Source organism: Jaculus jaculus, chromosome 3 (assembly GCF_020740685.1).
Source record: "Jaculus jaculus isolate mJacJac1 chromosome 3, mJacJac1.mat.Y.cur, whole genome shotgun sequence".
NCBI classification, from domain to species: domain Eukaryota; kingdom Metazoa; phylum Chordata; class Mammalia; order Rodentia; family Dipodidae; genus Jaculus; species Jaculus jaculus.
In genome coordinates, this window is record NC_059104.1 from 148,351,848 (window position 1) to 148,363,071 (window position 11,224).

At 51.8% G+C, this 11,224-nt stretch overlaps 1 protein-coding gene across 1 annotated transcript in view; it reads left to right on the forward strand.

The window, feature by feature from the left end:
- Positions 1–2,254: 2,254 nt before the first annotated feature.
- LOC123459478 (translation initiation factor IF-2-like) overlaps positions 2,255–11,224 on the forward strand; it is a 25,791-nt gene continuing 16,821 nt past the window's right edge. Inside the window, exons 1-2 of the mRNA XM_045146107.1 lie at positions 2,255–2,263; positions 3,459–4,042. Coding sequence (XP_045002042.1) covers positions 2,255–2,263; positions 3,459–4,042 — 593 coding nt within the window. The remainder of the gene's footprint in view (positions 2,264–3,458; positions 4,043–11,224) is intronic.

Consider the following 11,224-nt stretch of genomic DNA (forward strand, 5'->3'; position numbering starts at 1 on the left):
ACTTGCCTGTGAAGCCTAAGGACCCTGGTTGGAGGCTTGATTCCCCAGGACCCATGTAAGACAGATGCACAAGATGGCACATGCATCTGGAGTTCATTTGCAGTGGCTGGAGGCCCTGATGGGTCCATTTTCTCTCTCTCTCTCTCTCTCTCTCTCTCTCTCTCTCTCTCTCTCTCGCCCTCTTTCCCTCTCTCCCCCTCTCCCTCCTCCCTCCCTCCCTCTTTCTCTCTCTCTGTCTATTGCTCTCAAATAAATAAGTAAAGTGTGTGTGCTGTCAGTAGGATTATGTATGGATGGTTCCTGAAAATTAGCACTAGACATGTCTCCATGTTTGTGAAATACCTTCATTAAAAAAAAAAGTAGTGGTTATTTAATAGGCTTAATTTCTGTCAGTGAACTAGGAGCTCCAGGGTGAGGTTGGTGGTGTGGCAGGGAAGAGCACCCCGGTATCTCTGGTGGCCCCTGGCCAGTGTACTTTCTCCAGCCTAAAAAAAACATATCACTGTGGCTGCCATTGTTCACCAAAACCCTACCAAATGTCAAGGCTGAGTTTTCCTGGGTCTTGCTCAGGTGGGCATCGTTATATCCCTCTCACCTATGTGGAAGATGGGGCAGAGAGACTGGCAGGTTTGTTCAAGCTGGAGTTTAAATGAGGGAGGGGCAGAGTTGGGTGGAGGTCTGGGGCAGGGAGGCGGGTGTCCACTCTGGTTTCCCTCTGAGGGGCACAGTCCCTAGACCCTCAGGAGTGACCTGTTTCAGAGAGGAGGTCCTTGTAGGCCTCTGGGTCCGCCACAGGGTGGCCGAGGTGAGCCGGGAGGCCCTTCTGCTGCCGCCCAGGGGAGGAGTCAGTGTGCTGGAGGCCGCCACAGTGGACAGCTCTGAAAAACTCCACCTTGGCACAGGCAGCATATGGTTCAAAAGAAAGACATCACTCGGCCATGCCGTGCCCAGCGCTAACAGCCAGCCAGCTTTACCTCTGAAAGAGTAAATTGCCTGTGAAGGTAGATACCCAGTGTCCTGAGCCCCTGGGCTCAGAATCCCACCCCAAGTGGAGACACAGCTCTCCACTGGCTCCCCGGCCGTCCCCCAAGAGAGGGAAGGGAAAGAGTCCCAGCGGAGAGGCCTATGGGGGGTCTGAGAAACCATCCGAGGTCCCTGAGGCTTGGTGGCAACTACTGAAGTCCAGAGGAAAGGCGCATTAAGCGCCAAAGGGCCGGGCTGGAGAGATGGCTTAGCTGTTAAGGCACATGTCTGCAAGGCCTAAGGACCCCAGTTCGATTCTCCAGGTCCCATGTAAGCCAGATGCACATGGTGGTACATGCGTCTGGAGTTCATCTGCAGTGGCTGGAGACTCTGGTGTGCCCATTCTCTCCCTCTCTCTCTCACCTCTCACTGTCTCAAATAAAATAAAATCTTTAAAAAAGAAAAAGAGCCAAAGAGCCACTGCAGGTTGGTGCTGGGGTGCGACTGTCAGGTGCCCGGTCACGTCCTTGCGTGCACTGATTTCCTAAGTTGATGGGCTCTGGTACCACTGGTGTGTTCATTTTACACGTGAGGACACTGAGACTCAAGTTACAGATACCAAGTCACATCGCTATTAAAAAAGAAGAAAAAAAATAACAAAGAAAAAAAAAAGCTAGATCTATCTCATGGGCTCAACAATCTGTACTCCTAACCCCAAAGAAATCCTGTTTGAGCCACTTAAAGTCCAAACTCCTCCTGTCCAGTCCAGTCCTCCACATGTAGCATCTCTCTGCAAGGTCCCTTCAAATATTTGCTTAAAGTCCTCCCCAGTTCCACTTGCTGTCGTTTCTGGCCCAATACGGGGTGGAGGGAGAGTGCCCAGCTATGCAGCCTGGGGCCCGGGACAGGAGAAGGAGGAAGAACCAGGAGCCACATATAGAGCAATTGCCCTCTGGCAACTGGTCATCTACTCTCTGCAGACTTGGCCTCTTCCTGAAAGCCTTGTGGAAAGGGGAGGCAAGGCTGTGCCTGGGTCGGCCCCAGGCCTTTCCAGAGGCAGATGGGATTGGGGACGCAGGAGGGCTGAGGATAGAGGAGCAGGAGTGGGAAAGCAGACTTGGCACCCAGGTGTCTGAACCACTGGGATTCTTCCAAGACAGTTGACCCTGAAGGAGGATTCAGGCAAATTGTGGAAGAAAGGCTTTTCTTTTCTTTTCTTCTCCAACCCTAGGAACCTTCTGCCCCTCTGGCCCTATCCCACAGCAAATAAAATTTCTTTGCAAAACCTTTCATGTCTCTGGTCAGTTCTTCTGGGCAGGTGTGGATGTGGAAAATCAGGTTCATGCACCAGCAACCATAACTCAAGGTGTCCTGAGGGTGGTGGTGAGGATGGAGCCACAAGCGTCAGAAAGGCCTTGTTAAATTGTCCCCTTGACCCAGATTAGGGTCACGTGGGAAAGGAGATTAAGATCATCAGTAGCCCAAGGCCAACCTTTGAAGGCGTTAATCACCGGTGTCCAGCCCTCAGAAGAGACGTGGAGGTCCTGGATTTTGAAGACCAGCTCCCAACCTTCAAGAGTGTCTTCTCACTTAATCCTCATCATGAGTCCATAAAACAATCCCATTTACAGATTAGAAAACCGAGTCTCAGGGAGACGCTAAAACATGGGCAAAGCCACCCAGCTGAGAAGCAGCAGATCTCATTCACCTCCATGAGAAGAATGGAAAACAGGGATCACGAATCTCAAAACCTCTGACTCCTTTTATTTTATTTTATTTTATTTTTTCATGTTATGCCCCAAGCTACAATCATTCTCACAAAGCCTCAGGCCCCAGACAGAACTTAACACTTTTCTTATGCCAAGCACTACTCTAACCCTTATGAATCCCGTGACGCTGGGGTACCCTGTCCTTATTCTTAGCTGAGTAACAGCGATGGGGAGGCAGAAAGCAGTCCGAGCTGGGTCCGGGGCGGCGTGGTGTGGGTGCACATCTGTCCAGATGCCAAGCATTCCACTCCTGGGCACACTGACTTCCTTAAAAGTTTGGTGGTCCATCAGCCTGACCCTAGCCCCTTGACCTCCAATTAAAAGTCTCTAACCGGCCTGAGGCATAGTTTGTCCCGAGCCAGAAGCGACTGCCCGGGCAGCCCGGCTGCAGGTTGGAGCCCCAGGGCACCGGGAGGAGCGAGGACCCCGGGGGCTAAGAGGGGAGGACTAAGGGGGCGGGCGGCACAAAGAGCTTTTTATTCAAATTTGTTTAGAGTTTCTCGAATTTGCATGAAAAATGTGTGAGAAAAGCTAGCTCCGGTGACCTCATCCGCACCTGCCATTAACGTTCAATTAGCCGCTGAATAGTGGCTGGCGACGCGACGTGCCGAGAATCCCGCGGGGGCCCGGGCGCAGCTCGCCGCGGGCCGGGCCGGGCCGGGGGCGCGAAGCGAGGGAGGGGGTCCGGGACCGGGGCTCCCTGCTCAGCCCTGACTCCCCGAGGAGACACGAGGAAACCCGGGAGCCTGGAGCTCCAGGCCGGTTTTTTTGGGGGAGGGAGGGGAGAGGCTTCGGGGGTCCTGGGAATGCCTGGTTCCCGTGGGCGCCCAGCAGTGCCGGCTCTTCCCGTCCTCCCGACGGCAGGTGGACCGGCCAGTCCCGTCGCAACTCCGACGGGCTTCCTCGCCACCTTCCGGACAAAGTGTCAAGTACAAGTTCAAGTTCAGGGCCAACGCGCCCCCCACCCCCATCCTGGGAGAAGTGGGGGTGGGGGTGGAGAGCTATCCTGCTGCCTTTGTTCTCCGGGATCGTCGCTCCCGCGTCCCCTCCCGGGCGGGGCCCGGCCCGTACCCCCGCCCCGCCGAGCCCCGCTGCGCCCCGCAGGAGCCGCCTCCTCCCGCCGGCGTGGCGCCGGGTCCCCGGGTCCCCGCGACCCGGTTCCAGGGGGCCACCGAAGGGCCTGGGGGCTCGGGATGGTGGAGAGGGCGGGGGAGGGAAAGGAGACTCCACTCCGAACCCGTGGGAGCCTCCCTAGCCCCGCCGTCCCAGCTGCAAACTCCGCTTGGTCCCGGAAGGACGCCGGCGCCGAGGTAAGGACCCACGGCCGGGTTCGCCCCGCACCCCTGGGCCCCGCCCCCGCCGGGGCCTGCGCGGAGGGGCTGTCCGACCCCCGCTGGGGCCTGGGGTCCGGGAGGGGGCGGGAGGGGAGAGGTGCTGCTCCTTCAGGCTTCTGGGGTGCCAGACTCGAGGCGGTGGGTGCGGTGGCAGGGGCACCCTGTGACGGTTCAGAGAGATCGCTGGCTTTTCCCAAGGGTGTCTGGCTCACCCAGCTTCCCTGGGCCTTCACGACTGTCTCAGTGGCTCTGGCGCGCCCTCGATTTTTCTCAGATCCTGGCAGGAGGTCACCCAACTGGGGCTGCGCGCGGGAGTGTGCCCGCGGCTCACTCCACTCTCCTCTCTGTCTTCCCCAGCACCCAAATGAAAGCCTTGTGCCAAATGTTGGTGGCTGGGGTGGGCGGATGTGGGATGTGACCTCGTGGCAGTGCCGTGACCTTTATTCTGCTTGTGCCACTTTCCGCGGGTCCCTCATGCCTGATTCCCTGCCCACTGTTGGAAGGGCACATAGGTCTGACTCAGAGTAGATCAAAGTGGGCCTTCTTCCTGCCTTTTCACTCTCAGCCGCTGGAGTTGATGTCACTTAGCTTTATACCCGATTGCACCATGCGTGATCCTTGGTCTCTAAATTCATGGCAAGTTAGAAGTAGGAAATTAGAACTGTTCCCCGCCACCCAAATAATAATGCTCCCCTTCTGTGTGCCTTCCCCTTGATTTCTCACTTGGGGGACTTTATCCGGAAGTTTCCACTCACAAAAGTAGATTCCTCTTAGCCAAACTGGCCCTTGCCCCTTCCTGCAGGAGGGCGCCTAGATTGCTGGCAGCCCTCCTCCTTCCTGTACACATTCAGCAAAGGGCCAGTTGTAGCAAAATGCGTAGTAGATAATAAATGATGATGCATGGGAGACTTAAAAGGCAAACACAATATAAACTTAAAAACCATTGAGAAAGCTGTTGGGGGGACTCACACCTTTAAACTGAGCACACAGAAAGCTGAGGTAGATTGCTGTGAGGTGAGCTCAAGGCCAATCTGGGCTACAGTGAGTTCTAGCTCAGCCTGGGCCAGAGTTAAACAAACAAAAACAAAACAAAAAGCATTTTCTTTTAAAAAATATTTTTAAATTCATTTGCAAGCAGAGACAGAGAGAGTGAGTATGGGCCTGCCAGGGTCTGTAGCCACTGCAAACGAACTCCAGATGCATTTGCCACCCTGTGCAGGTGGCTTTATGTGGGTACTGGGGAACTCTCCAGCCCTAGCTTTGGTCTTAATATTGATTTACATGTAAGTCAGCATCAAGGGGCTCCTTCTCTCTGTTCCATCACATGAGGGGTCTCACCAGCAGAAAAGCATTCTTCCACATGTTCAATTTAAACGAAAGAAGAGCCTGGCATGGAGCTTCTAGGTCAGCCTAGACTACAAGAATGAAACCCAGTCTCAAAAACCCATGCTACTGAAGGAGAAGCATTCTACGCAAAAAAAAAATTCTTTAAAATATTTTGCAATAGGAGACAGAATGGAGCCCCTCTACTTTGCACAGCTCTGCCCTCCATTTGACTGGATGCGGGAAGGCCTGAAGGAGCTAGGTGCATGGGAACTGAGATCTTCTGGCAAAGCCATGATATTAGGTTGTTATTAGGACCAGCAGGAAGCTGACTGAACGTGGATACTGGCCTACCTAGTGCATGCCTTTAGGCTCTTGAGAATGCCTCACCAACACGCGGATGGCACAGGAGACCAGGAAGAAATGAACACCCTTTAGAAAAGGAAAGCTTGTGGGCAGAGGTTAAATAAAATCTGCTGAGGCAGTTCCAGGCTCTTTTTCCTCTCCCTCTTCCTGGGGTAATCTCAGGCCTGAGTGCCCTCCTGATTCTTCTTGGGCGATTGTGACCCCTTGAAGGAACCACTCACTGTTTTTTTAATCCATGACTACCAGTTCATGGATGGGTAAAATGAGGGCATACAAGGCAGCCAACGTTTGCAAAGGGCATTATAATATACATACTGCTCTTCAGTAGATGGGGACAATAAAGTTATTATTTATGTCTTAAGTTTTGAATTCTTCCTAAGTAAAAGAGACAGATCTTGTTCTTAATGAAGTGGAAAGTGGAGTGTGAAGAAGTTAAGTGACTAGGAAGAGACAGGTGGGCTTGAACTTTCAGGTCTAGTATAGACGCTGCTTGGGTTTGCAACCAAGATTCTGGGTTCCTAAGCCAATCACTGAATGCTCCTTGCCCCAAGTTACATTTCACTCCACTCCGGCTCTCTCTCTTAGAAACCATTTCATTTCCTCGCCTGTAGGATGCATTTGGCAATCAACCTCCAAGACTTTGTTGTGAGGGTGAAATAAGATGCAGTTTGGCCCGGTACCTGAGAAAGTGTAAATGAATCTGTGAATGACAGTCATTATTATAGATAGCAATCACCTTTAATGACAGTGTTATTGTCACTGCATTTTTTTTTTCAAAACACAATGTCTCTCCCCCTTCAGAAAAGAAGAAAAACCTGACCCTAGTAGGTCTCTAAGTGCTTGAAACAAGTAGTGAGGAAAACTGGAGCTAGGATGGTGGAATGACGGTGCTACACCCTACTGAAGGCATGTAGCTCCCCAGGGACTTAAGGCGGACCCTGGCAATCTCGGCCTTCTAAGCAGGTTGGGAAGGGGTAGAATGTTGAAAGGACCCTGTGGACAATTGACAGCATTAGAGGCCAAGTGGAATACACTGAGGGAGAAAAATTGGAAGCTTGCTTTAATTTTCTTTCTTAGTCATAAGTTCAATTAACTATCACCTCTTTAATTATTTATTTAGAGAGAATAGGGGCACACCAAGACCTTCAGCTGGAAGAAGAAAAAAAAAGCTCCAGACGCATGCACCACCTTGTGCATCTGGCTTACGTGGGTCCTGGGGGATTGGACCTGGGTCCTTAGGCTCCACAGGCAAACTGCCTCAACCGCTAAGTCATCTCTCCAGCTCAAACTATTACCTCTTGATGGAAAATAATTAAGTTAAGACCCTACCTACCAAAGCACACCTGGTCATTGGAATGTTTCTTCCTCCTTTTTTTTTTTTTTGTTGAATTAGTGTTTATTGGTTCTGGGTTTGTTATGTGTCAGGTCATTGTCATTAGGTGTCTAAAGACATTGAGAGTGAAGCAGAGAACAAAACAGACTCCCCTTCCCCACCTGCAGTTCTGTGTGGTGCAGACCTGTTTGCCTCGGAGCAGGGTTCCCCATGGGTGAGAGGGGTCAGCTAGGCCCCTCTTGCTCACATAGCTATTTCTGTCTGTGGGAGTTATTAAGGAGAGAGACTGATTCAACTCTTTCCTCTAATAGACAATAAGTAATAGTTCAGAGGTAGAATGCGTGGCTAGCATATGTGAGGCTCTGGATTCGATCTCAAGTACCTACCACCAAAAATGACAGGTAACAGGATGAGGTGAAGACTTTTCAGGCAAGGTACCATCCAGCAGGCATGGCCCAGGAGTTCTGCCATTCCTTGTTTCTAAAAGGGGATGCTGGGACCCAGGGAAGCCTGAAATCTTAGCATCAGTGCAAGAAAGAAATAATAGAATTCTGTGGTGGGACTCCCAGAAGACTGGGAAGTGGCAGCCTGTCTTGGCAACTGATATGTGCATCTAACCTGAGCTAAGCTTGCTTTCCATGAATCAGCTCTGTAGTGCTCACCAGGGCCTGGGACTGTGGCACCAATACTGTTACTATTGATCGGTTTTAGAGATGAGAACATTGAGACACAGAGACTGGGTCCCAGGGAACTTGCTAGAACCAGTGGAACATATGAGTCAGATATGGTTTCAGGGTCTGTGTACCTAACCCACCACCTAACTGCATTCAAAACTGGGTGCTTCCGTATCAGTGGACCCCAACCTCAAACGTCCTTAGAATTGAGTAGCTATTTTCTTCTGGCCAGTCTCTGGCACACCTCCCTCTCTCCGCCCCCAGACAGGAATCCATGCTAACCTAGACTGGCCTGAAAGTTGTGGTAATTCGGCCTCTGCTTCCCAAATACTGAGGTTACATTATCCCTTCTATTTCTTGGCACTCTAGCTTACAGAAGCTGGGAGCCTTCATTTACAAGTTCTAATACTTCAGCAGATAAACTGGGCAAAGTCTTGCCCAAGGTCATTGTCAAAATAGACACCCGAACTGAATCACAGTGTCCTGGCACAGCTCACTCACTGCCACACTGGACATGACAAGGTCTCAGAGAGAAGAGCTTCCCCGACTGCACACTCTTCCAGGCAACTCAGCTGCCCACTCTGCTGGGCACCCTGGTGCCAGTAGAACAAAATGTCTCCACTACTTGTGCAAAGAAGTTTCAGTCTCCGAAGACCTCAGAAGACTTGAGGAACTATACGTTCAGTTAGAAAGCTATGGGCCTTGTTTCACCCTAAGAGCACTGGCCCTGCCCTTCCGGATCGAACCACTGACTGTTCTTTGGGCATGCCCTCTATGGGAGATGGTTTGCTGCCAACTTTGCAGTCTTCACCGCCCGCCCCCCCCCCCATTTGGAAACTATTAACATCCCAGAGCAGTCATAGGAGCCCTCTCTGTTACCATTGCCCTCTCCTATTCCCTCCCGCTACGTGCCTTGCAAAGCAGAGACTTGGTGATAGGAACAAATGAACATCTTACCCTCTAGGTGCCATGACAAGTCCCTATACTGGTCCACAGCCCCATCCCCTGAGAGATGCTTGTCTTCTTTGGAACGGGGTGGGGAATGTCACGGACTACCTGAGTTTGAAATCAAAATACCTGCAGGAACTCTGGCTATATCTCTATGCTGAGAGAGGTCTTCAATCTCCGTCAGTTTACTGAATTTCCATTTCCTGCTGGTTGAAGAAGCTAACCCTGCCTCCTCAGGAAGCATGGCATATGTGATAAGATACAGGAGACGTTACCTGTGGCAGTGTTCTGCAAAGGAAGAGGTAGATGGTAGATCTCACACCGCATAAACTCAGTAATTCTCCCTCCTGTTTGATCCTGAGCCAGAGAACCTTCAGCCTTTCTCTAATCACAAGTTCAGAGAGAGAGGGGGTGGGGGATGGAAAGTTAGGAGGAGAGGTACAAGGGTGTGCTTCCTCTGAGTTCCCTCACACAAGCTACACCAGGGACTCCCTTATCCTACCCTCCAAGAGGGGCTACGCCTGGCCGTGAGGTGGGACCTGGGGTTGGGGCTGGTGCCTCCCATCAGTCATTATGTTGGTGATAAAGAGATGCCAGCTCAATGGGATGTCGCTAGATTCTCCCAATGGAGATAGAGGTTCTGTCACCAGCCAACAGAAATACAGGGCATCAGTGATATCATAACCAGTGGATTCCTGTCCTACCCATTCCCAAACCAGGTGCAACTCTTCATGAGTGAAGGGGTTCTGGTGGACCTGGGGTCAGATTGAGTATCATCAGGTGTGATCTGCACAGCTATTCCTGCCCACCCCACGTGCCTCCCAGGTCACATGGTGTAACATACTAGACTGCCTGAGAGGTACAATTCCCTCTCCCCCTCCCCAAGTTACCCAAGGGCTTTGCCAGAAGCCAAGGCACTCACCCAGACCCAAAATGCATTGGTCCAAATGGCTTTCTTTAAAAAAAAAAAAACCACACACACACACACACACACACACACACACACACACACACACAAAAGCACGGCTGGAGAGATGGCTTAGAGGATAAGGCATTTGCCTGCAAAGCCAAAGGACCTCCGTTCGATTCCCCAGGACCCACTTAAGCCAGATGTACAAGGTGGCGCATGAGTCTGGAGTTCGTTTGCAATGGCTGGAGGCCCTGTCGTGCCCATTCTCTCTCTCTTTCTCTCTCGCAAATATATAAATTAATCTAAAAAATACAAAAACAAAATAAAGTAGGGGCCTGGCTAGTAAATTGGAGGGGGAGGAAGCAGCACGGCTAGATCCAGTCTCTCTTTCGCTAGTAATGGCGAGAATTCATTATGTTGCTGTGATTTATTTGAAATCTGTAACGGGAGGGCAATCAGTGGTGGGCGTTAGTATTGGGGATCCTGTTCATGATCACAACTTACAGGTCTTTGTGGGGAATACAAAAATTGCTTGGCATGCACCTTTAGTCTGCCTCTCTGCGTTCTGATCTTCCGCTTCCCGTTTAAATTTGGGACCCGGAATGGCCATGTGAGCAGGACAGTGCTCACCTGAGCCCAGCGTCCCGGCTCTGCTCTTGAGCTGCCCTGGTCCAGCTCCCCCACCTCCCAGGAACTTGGTCACCGTAGGCGGTTGGGCCAGGAGGGCGTTGGCAGCCGCTGCCTCCAAGCTGCGGGCCGCCGGCCGCATCTCCACCCCGCACGCGTGCCAGGCAGTCCCACAGTCCTGAGACTCGGTATCTGTTTGGCCCTCCCCGCCCAACTCTAACTCATCTCTGGCAGGTGGCAAGAAGGGAAGCCTTCCTTCCTTCTCTGGGGAGCCAGGGTGGCCACCAGCTCGCTTCATGAGTTGAGCCTAGCAAAAGGCTGGCTGGTGGAACGTCAGTCCTGCTCACAACCAGGATGTTGTATTTGTCCCCAAATCAGGATCGCCTCATCTCTATAAGTTTCTCTACCCCCAAGGTTCCAGAAAGAAAGAAAGAAAAAAAAAAAATCTCTAATGGATGTCAGTGTCTCTAATATCACTCAGAAGGGGGTATTCGCTGTGCAAAATGGAAAATCTGTCTGGCGGTGGGTGACATCAGTTCTTTGCCCCTTGTTTTTATTTTATTCTTTTTATTTTTTATCATCCTGAAAGAATTTTCTCACCAAGAGAAACCCAGCTTGTTTGAGACACATTTTCCTGTCCGAGTCTGCGGACTGAAGATAAATTATCTTGGTGTGCTTTTCGCAACGACTTAAAACAACGACGACGACAACAGAAAGCAACCGGAGCAGGCCCCGGGAGTACGCCCGCCACCGGTACGCACGCGTCACCCCTGGGACCTTCCACCACCGGCACCGCGGGACACCTAGGTTACCTGGGCTCTATCAGGCCCAGGTTGCCCGGCCAAGGTCCGTGCCGCAGGCCGGGACCAGCCGAAGCCGGGAGTTCTTAAAGAGATTCCGCCGAGGCTCCGAGGGCGAGATCGGGGCTGTCCCACGACCTCGGCGCCAGCCAACGAGAGTGAGACAGACCCCAATTT